The sequence below is a fragment of the Hyla sarda genome, chromosome 1 (genome assembly GCF_029499605.1).
Source record: "Hyla sarda isolate aHylSar1 chromosome 1, aHylSar1.hap1, whole genome shotgun sequence".
NCBI classification, from domain to species: Eukaryota; Metazoa; Chordata; class Amphibia; order Anura; family Hylidae; genus Hyla; species Hyla sarda.
Window position 1 is genome coordinate 232,138,271 of NC_079189.1, and position 17,127 is coordinate 232,155,397.

The following is a 17,127-nucleotide window of genomic DNA, read 5'->3' on the forward strand; positions in this document are numbered from 1 at the left end:
TGAGAATTACACACGAATATCTACTGCCATCTAGTGGTTCTGTTTAGCTTTGCAGCACAAGCGCTTGAGCACCATACAAAGACTCTTTGCCACTATTTTACCTGATACGTACTGTGACGTAATCCGAGTTATGGAAATAGAGTACATTTTAGTAAATCTAGAAAAATAAAAATAAAAGTAATCTCAAATGACGTTATTTACAGTCTTAATTCATGGTACACTATGTTAGCTATAATTGAGGACACCTGAACATTACACCCAAATATGTTCTCATTCTAAAACCATGGGGATTGATGCTGTCAGTAGAGTTAGTGCCAAGTAGCCCTCCCTATTGGAGTAGGCGTCGATTCAAGTACTGCTAAACACAGAGCAGCCCCTGTCAACCATATAAGTAACGGGAAACCAATGTTTTTACTGCTGTATATCTGGGTTATTGCCTACCATCAACATGTGTACAGTATCTATCATAGGGTAGTGAGCACGCATGTTTAATATAATTGAAGCAGAGGGAAATCTATGTGCGACCATACAACCTTCTGCCCACCAGACTGAAAGGAAGGCCTAATACAGAAAAGGAACCTAAATGCAGCAGTTCTTCTTCTCTTCTATGTTAACCTTGGAAAAACATTGTTAGTTGTGTTAGTTATGTTGAGGGACTTACATTATTCTTATTTGATTGTTTTTTTTCCCACAAATAGGTGAATGTTTGAAAATTTGTCCCGATACCATTTTTTTAATACCGAGTACGAGTACCAATACTTTAATTCTAGTACTCGCCGATACCAAGTTCGAGTACTTATATTTTAAAGGGAATCTGACAACATGGCGAGGCGGTTTCTGGCGCTGTTTACCGTGTTGATACATGGGTCCTTGTTGTGTACAATGGAGGTGGCTGCTGTAGTATGAGCCAAGATTTCTCTCTTCTCCATTGGACAGAACAAGGAATTTGCATTGGCGGTGAGACCGATGACCACATGGTGAGCAGCGGTAGAAACCGGATCACCTGCACTATATACCCATAAATTGAAGTTAGTGCAGGTGACTCTGCTGTAAGATTGCCTTTAATAGTAGGTAGTATCCCCTTACAGACATTAGCAGCAGCACCCCGCCAGTCATTGGTAGGAGCCCCCCTGTAGACAGCAGCCCCCCTTGTAGAGAGCTGCCCCCTGTAGACTGCAGCCCCCCTTGTAGACAGCAGCCCCCCTTGCAGACATAGGTAGCAGCCCCCCTGTAGACCACAGCCCCCCTGTAGACAGCAGCCCCCCTGTAGACAGCAGACCCCCTGTAGACTGGAGGCCCCCCCTTGTAGACATTAGTAGAAGCCCCCTGTAGACCACAGCCCCCCTTTAGACAGTGGGCCCCCATTTAAACAGCAGCAGGCCCCTCCTTTAGAAAGCAGCAGCCCCCCCCCCCTGTTTAGACTGCAGCAGGGCCCCCCGCCCCCATTTAGACAGCAGCAGGGCCCCCCCATTTAGTCAGCAGCAGCCCCCCCCCTGTTTAGACAGCAGCAGGGCCCCCCCATTTATACAGCAGCTGGGCCCCCCATTTAGACAGCAGCAGGGCCCCCCCATTTAGACAGCAGCAGGGCCCCCCGTTTAGACAGCAGCAGGGCCCCCCATTTAGACAGCAGCAGGGCCCCCCATTTAGACAGCAGCAGGGCCCCCCCATTTAGACAGCAGCAGGGCCCCCCGTTTAGACAGCAGCAGGCCCCCCCCTGTTTAGACAGCAGCAGGGCCCCCCCATTTAGACAGCAGCAGGGCCCCCCCCGTGTAGACATTAGTTGCAGCCCCCCTCCTTGCAGGCAGCTCACCTCCTCTGTCGGGTGCTGGTGCTGCCGCTCTGCTGCCCCGTTCTCCCGTCCTCCGGTCCGCATCATGGCGTCCTATGAAGGAGCATGTGACATATACGTCACGCTGCTTCCTGCGTAGCGTTACGCTGGGCACAGGGGAGGAGGCGGAGTGATGTGTGTGTCACATGCTCCTCCATAGGACTACAGGATGCGGACCGGAGGAAGGGAGAACGGGGCAGCAGAGCGGCAGCAGGTATCGGGCATGGTATCGGGGACATTAAACGAGTCCCCGATACCATGCAAATGGCTAGTATCAGCCCCGATACCGATACCAGTATCGGTATCGGGACATCCCTAATTCTGACTGCAACTGTAACCATCAGGCAGCTTCAAATTGTGGACCCTATTCTAGAGATCTTTAGTAATTTTTTCAGGAAGAATAGCGCCATATAGTCTAATGGAGCATGCAGCTTAATATCCGATTTCCATGAAATCAGAGGCATACAGAGGTACAGTACCATAAGGAGCATATTTTGGATTCCTTATGAAAACATCTACTACAGTGTCCCAGCAATCAGACCTCTATCATTCATTCATGACATAGCTAATCAATGTAAAACCATTTTTGGAAAAAAAAGCACACAAACTTGTAGTTTTAGCAGTGACTTGTGCAATATACCAAACTCTTCCCTGCCACTCTCGGCAGTATGAACCCAATAAAGTACTGTACTGACCACAGCACTTATTCGATTGAAAGGGGAGGTTGCCCCCACTGTCAAGAATAAAAATGAAAGGTTTTTCAATAAATAAATAAAGTGTAAAACACATAATATAAATGCCCCTTTCCCAATTAAGCCCTATATTATGACACAAGAAAAAAGAAGAAACAAAAAAGGAAACTATAGACCAACATAATAGGTACTACCACATGCTAAACAACTTGAACTATGAAACGGTAAGGTTATTTATCTTGCATGGTGAACACCGTAAAAAAACAAAACGCAAGAATTGCTAATTGTGGTCTGAAAAGTAGAGTAAAACTAATCAAAAGGTATGTATTACCAAATGGTACCAATAAAATCTGCAGCTCGTTGCGCAAAAAATAAGCCTTCAAACAATGTGAGGCAAAAAATTAAAAAAAGCTATGGCTGTCGAGACATGGCACCACTAAAGAGAGGAAAAAAAGGATTTGGGTGTAAAAAGAAAAAGAACATAAAAAGCTATATAAATTGGGTATTGGCCAACTTACTATATAAAAACCATGAAGTGCCTACTAGAGAGAAGGAAGAAGAGAAAAAAGGAAGGAGGTGCAAACACAGAAAATAAAGACTGAGGAAACCACATCACGACAACAAGAGGCTAACCGCAAGGCATCCGAGAGAGGTAAAGGGTCGTCATCGCTATTACACCTCACCCACAGTCCGATAACTAAGAGCAGCAAAAGTCCCAAGTCACTAGGAGACATGGCCAACAGATCATCAAGATGAGGGGATTAAACGGTTACTGTTTTAGCAGCTCGGAGGCAATGCCTGTAATGAGTAACGCTTGTAACATGATTGGGCCATAAAGAACATGTAGAGAAGGGCAGCTTCAGGTGTACGAGGAATTGAGATCCCTGCTATGTCCAAAACAACTTAAAGCATCGCATCCCAAAACAGGAAGAGTTAAGATCATCCCCTCCATATGTGCGACAAAGGTGGCCAGAACATGGTACCACTGTTTATAAAGCTCCACCTGCCACGCCATAGGGAGCGTGGGATGGTGATCTGGAAGACAACAGTAGACCATAAATGGTTGAAATGGAGAGCTGGGGGTACGAGAAGGCCACACAACTGTTTAAAGGGTATAAGTAAAAAGGACATAAAGGGTATAAGTAAACGGCACAAATCTGCCCTATCCCACAGAGATGAATATAAAATGCTGTAGCTGGAAATACTCAAAAGGCGAAAAGTCTAACTTTTTTTTAACAGAACAAGCATGTTTAAAATTGACATATACTATTTTTTTTTAGATATTTGATGTTTTTTTTTACAGCCCCATGTAAGGGTTGTTTTATGCCAGACCAATTGTACTTTGTAATTACATAATTTACAGCAAAGCCCCCAAAAATTATTTAATTGAAAATAAATGCAATTTTGCAACTTTAGGGGGTTCTTTCTAAACAGTGCTGTTAAAATAACATGTTATCTCTAGTCTGTAGGTCCATACGATTACGATGATACTCAATTACTATAGTTTTTTTTGTCTTACTACTTTTAAATAATTATAACCTTTTTTAAAAAAAAAAAAAAAAAAAAAAAAACATTATACTTAAAGGGTACCTCTCATCAAATAAACTTTTGATATATTTTAGGTTAATGAATGTTGAATAACTTTCCAATAGCATGTTAATGAAAAATATGCTTCTTTCTATTGTATTTTTCCCGATCAGTCCCATCAGCAAGCATTTCTGATTCATTCTGGAGTCCTAAACACTGAACAAAGCAGGCTGGCAGCTCTGAGTGTTCTTCTTTGTGAACAAAGCAGACTGGCAGCTCGTAGTGTTTAGGACTCCAGCATGAGTCTGAAATGCTTGCTGCAAGGACTGGTAGGGAGACCTCTAGTGGTCATTTCTTCAAAGTGGAAAATTAAATAGAAAGAAGCATATTTTTTTAATAACATGCAATTGTAAAGTTATTCTGCATACATTAATCTATAATATATCAAAAGTTTTTTTGATGAGAGGTACCCTTTAAACTGTCCTCATTTGACCCTTTTTTTTATTTTTCCATTTACAGGGCTATAAGAGAGCCCATTTTTGGCTCTGTGATCTGTAGTTTTTATCTGACCACTTTTTGTAAAAAAAAAATTCTAATATTTGATGTGACCAAAAATCTGCAATTCTGGTGTCTTGCATAAATATATAAATAAAAATACCATTCTCCACACAGGATCATAAACATTATGGCCCAGATATATCAAACTGTGTGAGAGAAAAAGCGGAGTGATTTTCCCACATGAACCAATCACAGCTCAGCTAATGAGCTCTGGTAAAGTGAAAGCTGAGCTGTGATTGGTTTTCTCTCACACAGTTTGATAAATCTGGGCCTATGTTTTAATAGATTGGACAACTCTGCAAGATACCAAATATATACATATTTTTTATTTGTAAAATAGAAAGAGGTGGTTGATTTAAGCCCTTAACGACGCAAGACGTATATTTATGTCCGGCACCGGCTCCCGCGATATGAAGCGGGATCGCGTCGCGATCCTGCATCATATCGCGTCGGTCCCGGCACTCATCAATGGCCGGGACCCGCGGCTAATACCACACATCGCCGATCGCGGCGATGTGCGGTATTAACCCTTTAGAAGCGGCGGTCAAAGCTGACCGCCGCTTCTAAATTGAAACTGAAAATGACCCGGCTGCTCAGTCGGGCTATTCGGGACCGCCGCGGTGAAATCGTGGTGTCCCGAACAGCTGATCGGACACCGGGAGGGCCCTTACCTGACTCCTCGGTGTCCGATCGAGGAATGACTGCTCCGTGCCTGAGATCCAGGCAGGAGCAGTCAAGCGCCGATAATGCTGATCACAGGCGTGTTAATACACGCCAGTGATCAGCATAGGAGATCAGTGTGTGCAGTGTTATAGGTCCCTATGGGACCTATAACACTGCAAAAAAAATGTAAAAAAAAGTGTTAATAAAGGTCATTTAACCCCTTCCCTAATAAAAGTTTAAATCACCCCCCTTTTCCCATAAAAAAAATAAAACAGTGTAAAAAAATAAATAAATAAACATATGTGGTATCGCCGCGTGCGTAAATGTCCGAACTATAAAAATATATCATTAATTAAACCGCACGGTCAATGGCGTACGCACAAAAAAATGCCAAAGTACAAAAAAGCGTATTTTGGTCACTTTTTATACCATTAAAAAATGAATAAAAAGTGATCAAAAAGTCTGATCAAAACAAAAATCATACCAATAAAAACTTCAGATCATGGCGCAAAAAATGAGTCCTCATACCGCCCTGTACATGGAAAAATAAAAAGTTATAGGGGTCAGAAGATGATATTTTTAAACGTATACATTTTCCTGCATGTAGTTATGATTTTTTCCAGAAGTGCGACAAAATAAAACCTATATAAGTAGGGTATCATTTTAACTGTATGGACCTACAGAATAATGATAAGGTGTAATTTTTACCGAAATATGCACTGCGTAGAAACGGAAGCCCCCAAAATTACAAAATGGCGTTTTTATTCGATTTTGTCGCACAATGATTTTTTTTTTCCGTTTTGCCGTGCATTTTTGGGTAAAATGACTAATGTCACTGCAAAGTAGAATTGGCGATGCAAAAAATAAGCCATAATATGGATTTTTAGGTGGAAAATTGAAAGGGTTATGATTTTTAAAAGGTAATGAGGAAAAAACGAAAGTGCAAAAACGGAAAAACCCTGAGTCCTTAAGGGGTTAAATAAAAAAATTTGAGGGGAGGGGCTTTTATATAAGCCATTTTAGATCATCTGACCCCAAAATCCTTTGGCACCTCAATTCTCTTTATTTAGATCCCATGTTCGGCATTCATCACGGCATCCAAAGGGTCAAAGGCGAACATTGCGTGATCGTCAATGTCTGCCTTTAACTGAGTGCACGGCTCCCTGAATGCTTATGTGAACAAGGCCTTAGACAAACCCATTTTCAAAGTAGTGATTATAGGGCTGCGCAGTGCTCTGGTCCTCCCGACAGCAGTCATTGAAGGGCACCAAGTAGTACACAGATTTTTTTATTATGTACAGTGAATGAGATTTGATAAAACTACTGGATGTGAAATGCTAGCGGATTTAATATGGATTTTGCCACTGTATCTGTGCTCAAATCCTGAATATTAAAATGTTACCTATAAATCAAGTCTTCCCAGCCCTTATCACTGGTCTGGGTCGTGAATTGTTACCTCAAGATAGAAGAGGTCTAGCGAAGTGATCTGTGAGTCAAGAAAGTCCTCATATGTGTTGAACTGAGTTATGATCCCATCCATGGCAGCACCAGACTCCTCTTCCTCCATTTTTAAATCTCCTTGGCAACGTGGGTGGTGCTTGGATTGTCACAGTGCTTGTGAGGTCCAACAGTTAAGTGTCCAATCACGCGGTGGGAAGATGTGGCTCCTCCCACTTATAACTTTACCAGGACTAGATCTGTAAAGCAAAATAAGTAAAACTACAATTTCGTGACATAAAAAAAAAATGTTTTATAAAGAATGACTTAGTTAAGTAGTAATATAATTGTATCTAATGTTGTTAATATGTAATACGTATGTCTATATTCAATTATCATTGAATTATCATGCATTATCAGGGTCATAAAGGTTGAAATACAGCTATCTATCCATCTATCTGCCCATATATACATCTAGCTATCTGCCTATCTATCTGCCTATCTATCTATCAAAAAAAGCTGTTGATCCAGGCTCCTTACAATAGCACTCTGCTATTACTCCATACCGGTGCTGCCGTTTTTCTTGGATTATCTATCTATCTACCTCACTTATCTATCTATCTATCTATCTATCTATCTATCAATCATCTAACTCCCATCTATCTTCCTATCTATCCATCTCTCATATCTATCTGCCTATCTACCTACAAAAAAAAAAAAAAACACTACCAACCTACCTGATTAGCTATCCATCCAGGTATCTATCCATCTATCTATCTATCTACCTACCTGTCTGTCTGTCTCTGTCTGTCTGTCTCTCTGCCTACACAGAAGGAACTCAGCAGAAGAAGACAATGAGACCTCATTGAAGCAGAGGGGGGGGGGGGGTGGATTTGAAGGACACCTAAGTTGTTTTTAATAATTTAGGTAGTAATATAATTGCATCTAATGTTTTTAATGTAATATGTATGTCTATATTCAATTATCATTGGATTATCATACATTATCAGGGTCATAATGGTTAAATACAGCTATCTGTTTATCTATCCATCTATCCCTCTGTCTGTCTATCTATCTATCTATATATCTATCTATCTATCTCCTATCTATCGATCGATCGATATATCTTTTCATCAATCTATCCATCTACCTACCTATCTATTTATTTATCTATTATCTGTCTATCTATCTGCCTAACACCTATCTATGTATTTATCTAACTATCTATCTACTGTTTGATTGTCTATCTATATTTCTAAACAGTAAGGAGACTGCAGCTACATGATGACTTTGACCTTGGCTGTCTCATGACCAAAGTCACCATGTCTCTCTCCAAAGATGATGATGCATCACAGCTAATTAGGTGAATGTGGTCACACTGTCATGCTACATTCACTTCTGGCACGGAATTTAGGTACTGGCATCTGCAGAAACAGTAGTCATGTCTATGGATGGATGGAAATGCATTGCCATCTATCAGACGGTGCATTTCCGAGCGGTCCTGGTGCCGACATGCTCCGCTGTGGATGCAATCCCTGCAGTGTGAGAGAGATCTTTGACCATGCAGCCCATGTCATGGCTGATGTCATCCTAGCTTATTTACCCATGTAACAACATTTCAGCTATATCACACAGCCTTTATCAAGCAATATTAAGTAGTATAAGACATTTTCCTATTCATACAGTGCCATAATAAAGAGGTACATCATGTGGACTGATATCTCTGTTAAGATTAAGTGGATGTAAAATGCATAAGAATACAGTTTACACTAGAACTATAAATCAGAATTTGGGGCAGGAAATAAGCCACTCACCAATGTGTCCAGAAAGAGTTAACAAATGCAGGAACAGTAAGATATAACAGCAGAAGTTCCTCTGTAGGTTACTGCATGTGGAGGCCAAGCCGGAAAACACCCAGTCACACTGGAAACCAATGGAGCTGTAGGACAAAAGCGTCCATGGAAACTGTTGTCAAAGCCACAGACACCATCACCAAGAGAAGCTCAGGAAAAGATCACATTACAAGAGAGGCACATACCCACGGGTCTCTACAATGTATGTCTACATTCACATTACATCATAGACTGAATACATATAAAGAGCATGAACATATAAAGGACAGTGGCCCAGATTTATCAAACTGTGTGAGATAAAAAAAAAATAGAGTGATTTTCCCACAGCAACCAATCACAGCTCAGATAACTAGCTGAGGTAAAGTGAAAGCTGAACTGTGATTGGTTCATGTCGACAAATCTCTCTTTTTTTCTCCCACATAGTTTATAAATTTGGGCCAGTGAGAGTGCACATTAAATGAAACATGTATATAGAAAGGCATACTATTTGCTTGAAGAGCCATAAGAAAGTAGACACAGCTACAGGAGAATTCAATATTGTGTTAAAGCCGCATATGTGTGGTCTAACACAATGAAGCAATTACATCACCAGTATGTGTTTAACACTAATCCTGCATGATAGTGAACCAAGAGTTATGTGTAACAGTGCGCCCCCTACAGGGGAGCCATTATGGAAATACCTCTCCTGAGCCTAAATCAGTGTTCCCCAACCAGCAGGGGTAGAAGGAGCCGGCACTGGTATGTGTAGAGTGGTGCTCGCAGATGGGTAAATGTCAGCAGTAGGTAAAGGAATCCCTGCCCTCACCATAAATGCTTGAATCACCTCAAGTGTTTATTCACATAAAAAGCATAGATGTAACAGGATAGCGACACTGAGTGTCGCTATCCTGTTACATCTGTGCTTTTGATGTGAATAAACACTAGTGTTTCTCGAGAATATTCGTAAATTTTATTCGCGAATATGCGATATTCGCGAATATAGCACTATATATTCGCAATTACGAATATTTGCTTTTATTTTTTTTGCCCAGAACACATCACAGTGATCACCCCTCTCTGCTTCCAGCTTTTGTGGTGTAAAGAAGGCTCTAATACTACTGTGTGAGACTGGCGCGCGAATATTCGCATTTGCGAATATTCACGAATATTGATCCCTCCTTTCTTTTAGCTTGTGGGCTAATAAGAATGATGCAAATACAGTTGTCGGAGATTAGCAACATCCCAGCAACCAATAGGAAAGTATCCCACCCCTTCGCTATGGGTGGGTTCACACCACGTTTTTACCCATACGGGAGCACATACGGCTGGGGGGAGCTAAAACCGTGCGCTCTCTATCCCGGCTGTATGCACCCGTATGGTAATTCATTTCAATGAGCCGACCGGAGTGAAACGTTCGCTCCGGTCGGCTCATTTTTGCCCCGTTTGCGCCTTTCCAACCGGACCTAAAACCGTGGTCAACTATACAGTGGTCTCCAAACTGTAGCCCTCCAGATGTTTCAAAACTACAATTCCCAGCATGCCCACGCAGTCAGTGCATGCTGAAAGTTGTAGTTTTGCAACATCTGGAGGACCACAGTTTGGAGACCATTACTTAGCAGTCTCCAAACTGTTCTTCCCCATTTGTTGCATAATTAAAACTCCTAGCATGCTTTTCGGCTGTCAGTACATGCTGGGAGTTGTAGTTTTGCAACAGCTGTAGGCACACTGGTTGGGAAACACTGAACTAGAGTCTGTTTCCTAACTCAGTGATTCCAACCTGTGTGCCTCCAGCTGTTGCATAACTACATCTCCCAGAATGCACTGACAGAATGTACATGCTGGGAGTTGTAGTTTTGCAACAGCTGGAGGCACACGGGTGGGAATCACTGAGCTAGAGTCTACTTCCTAACTCAGTGGTTCCCCACAGTGTAAATGCTCACTGAACCCATTACATTATGTGAGGGGTGTAGTTTCCAAAATGGGGTCACATGTGGGGGGGTCCATTGTTCTGGAACCACGGAGGGCTTTGTAAACACACGTGGCCTTCAATACCAGACACATTCTCTCTCCAAAATCCCAATGGCGCTCCTTCTCTTCTGAGCATTGGAGTGCACCAGCAGAGCACTTTACATCCACATATGGGGTATTTATATACTCAGAAGAAATGGGGTTACAAATTTTGGGGGGCTTTTTTCCTATTTTACCTTGTGAAAATGAAAAATTTAGGGTAACACCAGCATTTTAGTGAAAAAAAAAATATTTGTTCTAATTTTCCCATTAAAATTTAACAAAAATTTGTCAAACACCTGTGGAGTGTTAAGAAGCACTATACCCCGTGTTACGTTCCTTGAGGGGTGTAGTTTCCAAAATGGGGTCACACGTGGGTATTTATTTTTTTGTGTTTATGGCAGAACTGCTGTAAAATCAGCCACCCCTGTGCAAATCACCAATTTAGGCCTCAAATGTACATAGTGCGCTCTCACTCCTGAGCCTTGTTGTGCGCCCGCCAAGCATTTTACGCCCACATATGGGGTATTTCCGTACTCAGAAGAAATTGCGTTACAAATTTTGGGGGTCCTTTTTTCCTTTTACTGCTTGTGAAAATAAAAGGTATGGAGCAACATGTTAGTGTAAAAATGTACATTTTTTTACACTAACAGACTGGTGTAGACACCAACTTTTCCTTTTCATAAGGGGTAAAAGGAGAAAAAGCCCCCAAAATTTGTACAGAAATACCCATATGTGTCCCTAAACTGTTTCCTTGAAATACGACAGGGCTCTGAAGTGAGAGAGCACCATGCGCATTTGAGGACTAAATTAGGGGTTGCATAGGGGTGGACGTAGGGGTATTCTATGCCAGTGATTCAAAAACTCCCAGCATGCCTGGACAGTCAGTGGCTGACTGGAAATGTGGAAATGCTAGGAGTTGATGTTTTGCAACAGCTGGAGGCTCCGTTATGGAAACACTGCCATATGATGGGTTTTTCATTTTTATTGGGGGGGGGGGGGGGGGCAGTGTAAGGGGTGTATATGTAGTGTTTTACCCTTTATTTTGTGTAGTGTAGTGTAGTGTTTTTAGGCTATATTCGCACAGGCGTGTTTACGGTGAGTTTCCCGCTAGGAGTTTGCGCTGGGAGTTTTCCGCCGCAGCTCAAACTTGAAACAGGAAACTCACTGTAAAACAGCCCATGTGAATGTACCCTGTACATGGGGGAGGAGCAAACCTCCAGCTGTTGCAAAACTACAACTCCCATCATGCACTTACAGACCATGCAAGCTGGGAGTTGTGGTTTTGCAACAGCTGGAGGCACACTGGTTGGAAAACCTTCATTTAGGTTCTGTTACCTTACTCAGTATTTTCCAACCAGTGTGCCTCCAGCTGTTGCAAAACTACAACTCCCAGCATGTACTGGAAGATGTAGTTATGCAACAGGTGGAGGTGCGCAACTACAACTCCCAGCATGCCGAGACAGCTGTTTGCTGTTTGGGCATGCTGGGATTTGCAGTTTTGCAACAGCTGGAGGGCTACAGTTTAGAGACCATTGCACCACTGTGGCCCTCCAGATGTTGCAAAACTACAACTCCCAGCATGCCCAGCCAGCTGTTTGCTGTCTGTGCATGCTGGGAGTTGTAGTTTTGCAAGTTTTTCTCATGCGCGAATATATGTTTAGACTATAAAGAAAATATATTCACGCATATATGAATAATAATATATTTTCGCATATGTGAATAATATTTTCACATACGCCAATTTTCGCATACGCGAATCTTCACGAATATAACGAATATGGGAATTTAGTGAATATATGCTGAATATTCATGCATATATTCGCGAAATATCGCAAATTCGAATATGGCCTATGCCGCTCATCACTAATAGACACTTGAGGTGATTCAAGCATTTATGATGAGGGCCGGGATTCCTTTACCTACTGTTTCCAAACCAGCATGCCTCCAGATCTTGCTGGGAGTTGTAGTTTTGTGACAACTGGTGGTTGGTAAACACTGGTCTAGATCCTGTAAAAAGTAAGTGATGAGCGGCATTGGCCATATTCGAATTTGCGATAATTCACGAATAAATAGACGAATATTCGTCCTTTATTCACGAATTTTGCGGATTCGTTATATATTCGCATATGTGAATATTTGCATATTCGCGTATTCGAGGAATAAAACAGTGAAGGGGTGGGCAACTTTACTATTGGTTGCTAGGGATGTTATTGATAACCTCTGACAAGTGTATTTGCATCATTCTAATTGGCCCACGAGTGAAAAGAAGGAACATCCGAATATTCACATATGCGCATATGCAGAAAAAAAGCGAATATTCGCAATTTCGAATATATAGCGAATATATTCGCGAATTTGCGATATTCGCGATAAAAATTTGAAATGTGAATATTCGCACCCAATACTATAAAAGGTATACAGTAAAAAAAAATTCCCAAAAAATTTTAGCTGACAAAATATGCCAATGTTCTTATATCTGCAGCACCAAGTTGCAAATAAAAGTGGGTGTTACACATACAAAAACAAGTGCAAATCATTTTCCATGGCTTTCATCCCATCACACAAATCTATAAAAAAAAATAAAAAAAACCACATAAAAATAGTTCAGTTACAATATCCAACTTACAAAGAGTGGAGTACACAGTGAGGCTAAGTTTCCACAATTTATTTATTTATTTTTTTGGGGGGCCCCCCAAAAAAACGCCACGACCAGATGTTATCTGTAAATCAATGAAAAAACGCAAAATTCTTTTTCCACTTTGCGTTTTTCAGTTTGGCGTTTTTTTTTTCTTTTTTTCTTTTTTTTTCAAAAACGCCAAAAAAGAGGGAAAAAAAGGGAGGAACCTTTTTTTCCCTCTTTTTTGGCGTTTTTGAGCCTATGGCATTTTTTTCCCTGAAATTGTGGCATTTTTTTCTCCCTTAGAAGTCTATGGGAGAAAAAAAATGCCAAGAAAAACGCCATGTGGGTTTTATCTTCGGCGTTTTTGCAGGCGGTTTTTATTCTTTTTTGGACTATTCAAAAACAATTCAAAAAAGGGATGGAGATACCTTTTTTAATAAAATTTTGTAGGCTATCATTAAAAACAAATAAAAAAGATACAGTAGGGATGGGAAAAAAAATTTATGTGGGCAGGCAGGGCACTAAAAATGTAGCCAACAATAATAAAAATGTAGTGTGTGTGGTTTTCCCTTTTTTTCATTATTTTTTTTACACACTGTTCCATGATGGGATTAGTAGTACCTGTACTAATTGACAGATCGCAAGGGGTATGTTCCTTACTACAGAGGAAATTTTTTTCTTTTTTGGATTTCTTTTCTGTCACGACCACAATGCTCTCTGCTGACACCTCTGTCCATTTTATGAATTGACCAGAGCAGCATATGTTTGCTATGGGGAATTTCTCCTGTGAACACAATTCCTGTGAACACAGCAAGTCCAGAGTAGTTCAATGTGAGCAGCGAGCGGGTGTGTCCCTTTGTGAGCTCCACAGACTTCCAGCAGGCCAGGGCAGGTGATTCATCAGCCTCCCCAGAAGTGTGGCAGCCTCTTGGGGAGAGCCTCCCTGCATTGCGTCCATGGCCTCCACCTCCCGTTCTTCAAGGCTGGCAGGGGGTGGAGAGCAAACAGCAACAGTCATTGCGGCCAGGGGGAGAAGATCTGGCAGAGTCTGCAGCAAAGCAGGCTCTGCTCCCCCGGCAATGGGTTCCAGCCAGAGATCCAGAAGTGGAAGAAAGGCTGGGAGAAAGTGTGTGGAGATGTGGGCTGAAAGAGGGCCCAAAGAGTCCAGCTCCACTTACTGCTCCCGCATGGCCGCAAGGTTTGTGGAATATGACTGCTGCAGTAAGGAGCTCAGGCTGGTGAGAGAGGGGCTGCGTGGGGCCCAGAGTCTGGCAAACTCTGGGTCCAAGAGAAGCAGAACAAACCACCAAGACCACCCAGGACAGCTACATAGAGCCAGCCCAGGTGGCGCTACCATCAAGTGAGAGTGAGGAGGATGACGTGGAGAGTGAGGCTGGTGGGTTGTTAAGGGCGATTGCAATTCAGGAGTCCCCAACCAACCTCCAGCATTTTACTTTTGGTGACGACCAGTGCAAGGATGTGGCAGCGAGGCGTAAAGTAAAGAAACAGAAGACCAAGGATGTGTTTCTACCTTTCCAGCAGTCGGGGCCAGCTGCAAAGCTGGTTCAGGCTGCTGGGTCCCCCAGACTGCCAGACCCAGTTTCTGTGGTGGAACGGAGCCAGCATGGGGGGTACAGCATGGCATCAGTAAAGGCTGTGGACGCAATAGATGTGAAGCCCACCCATCCTGCCGGTAGGGAGGGGCAGGATGGGCTCATGGTGGGCAGCCCTGGCACTACAACATGGGGGGCGTGTCCAAGTGCCAGAGGAGAGTTATGCCGCTGTGTGCTCGAGGGGCGGTTCCCTGTGGTTAGGTACTACACGTGGAATGCACGGTGTTTAGTGTCAACCCAACAAAAAACCCTCTCCGAGGTGGAGGTCTGTAGGAATATCACCGGTGACCTCGGGAAGATCAGGTCTTTGGAGTATGGCAGTCTTGGTACCAGTAGGGCTTCTCTCCTATGGAGAGGGTTTTCTTTTGATGTGCCCTAGGTACTACACCTTTTGGGTAGAGTACCTTTTATTTGGGTTAGGGGAAGTGTTACAGGGATAGTGATAGGGTTAGAGAAAGGTCAGTTTTAATGGAGGGATAGAATTAGGGAGAAATGTAGGGGGAGTTAGGCAAAGAGTTTAAAATTATTTTGATGTATCAAGTCTGCCATCCTTCTTCCCGATGGTGGGCTAATGCATGTGCACGCTAGCTTTTTGTTTTGTTTTAAGCTGATACGTTATGAAGGGCTTACAGGTGACCAAACTTGGGCCTAAAGTGGGTTGTGGTTTAGTGTGCATAAGTTTCTGTATAAGTTGGTTGGGAGGAGTGCTAATTGGGGAGATTGTATTTGTGGGTGGTGGTGTTTTTGTTTATTTGTTTGCTTTGGGGGGACCTGACATGGGTCAGTTAAGGACAGGACTTTGTGGACTGTATGAATGGTATGGACTCAGACCCATGTGCAGGAGGGGTGGTGTGGGTGAGGGCACAGTTTTAGTGTAGGGTGTTTTCTCGTGTATTTATTAATTTTTCCCCCCCTAGGGTTTGTCCGTTGATTTTGTAAAAAGGTTTTCTGTAGTGCATATGTTCATTTATATGTTTATATATTTGTTTATTTATATTCTATATTGTTTTGGCAGTCAGACCAGTTATGTTGATATGTGGTTTATTTCAGTTGATATGTGATTTATCAGGTTTATTCAAGCTTATTTTTATTTTTTTTGTACTTGCTATGTTTTTGTTTTGTTTTATTGTTTTGTTTTCTTCTTGTGTGTTTCCCAAGTATGGATGTTTTTGAGTTACAGCCGGGTAGTGCTAATTTATTTATTTTTTATTTATTTATTTATTTATTTATTTTAACCCCTTAAGGACCAGGCCATTTTATACCTTAAGGACCGGAGCGTTTTTTGCAATTCTGACCACTGTCACTTTAAACATTAATAACTCTGGAATGCTTTTAGTTATCATTCTGATTCCGAGATAGTTTTTTCGTGACATATTCTGCTTTAACTTAGTGGTAAAATTTTATGGTAACTTGCATCCTTTCTTGGTGAAAAATCCCAAAATTTTATGAAAAAAATGAAAATTTTGCATTTTTCTAACTTTGAAGCTCTCTGCTTGTAAGGAAAATGGATATTCAAAATATATATTTTTTGGGTTCACATAAACAATATGTCTACTTTATGTTTGCATCATAAAATTTATGAGTTTTTACTTTTGGAAGACACCAGAGGGCTTCAAAGTTCAGCAGCAATTTTGAAATTTTTCACAAAATTTTCAAACTCACTATTTTTCAGGGACCAGTTCAGTTTTGAAGTGGATTTGAAGGGTCTTCATATTAGAAATACCACATAAATGACCCCATTACAAAAACTGCACCCCCCAAAGTATTCAAAATGACATTCAATAAGTGTATTAACACTTTAGGTGTTTCACAGGAATAGCAGCAAAATGAAGGAGAAAATTCATTTTCTTCATTTTTTACACTCGCATGTTCTTGTAGACCCAATTTTTGAATTTTTGCAAGGGGTAAAAAGGAGAAAATTTTTACTTGTATTTGAAACCCAATTTCTCTCGAGTAAGCACATACCTCATATGTCTATGTTAATTGTTCGGCGGGCGCAGTAGAGGGCTCAGAAGGGAAGGAGCGACAAATGGTTTTTGGGGGAATGCCGCATTTAGGAAGCCCCTATGGTGCCAGGACAGCAAAAAAAAAACACATGGCATACCATTTTGGAAAATAGACCCCTCGGGGAACGTAACAAGGGGTAAAGTGAACCTTAATACCCTACAGGTGATTCACGACTTTTGCATATGTAAAAAAAATATATATATTTTTTACCTAAAATGCTTGGTTTCCCAAAAATTTTACATTTTTAAAAAGGGTAATAGCAGAAAATACCCCCCAAAATTTGAAGCCCAATTTCTCCCGATTCAGAATACAACCCATATGGGGGTGAAAAGTGCTCTGC

The 17,127-nt window shown here is 41.7% G+C and overlaps 1 protein-coding gene across 1 annotated transcript in view; it reads right to left on the minus strand.

Annotated features, from left to right (window-relative positions):
* The window catches only part of CFAP299 (cilia and flagella associated protein 299), a 534,640-nt gene extending 525,783 nt beyond the window's left edge, over positions 1-8,857 (minus strand). Inside the window, exons 1-2 of the mRNA XM_056568944.1 lie at positions 8,520-8,857; positions 6,725-6,965 (exon numbers count right to left, since the gene is read on the minus strand). Coding sequence (XP_056424919.1) covers positions 6,725-6,835 — 111 coding nt within the window. The 5' untranslated portion in view covers positions 6,836-6,965; positions 8,520-8,857. The remainder of the gene's footprint in view (positions 1-6,724; positions 6,966-8,519) is intronic.
* Between the last annotated feature and the right edge of the window lie 8,270 nt (positions 8,858-17,127).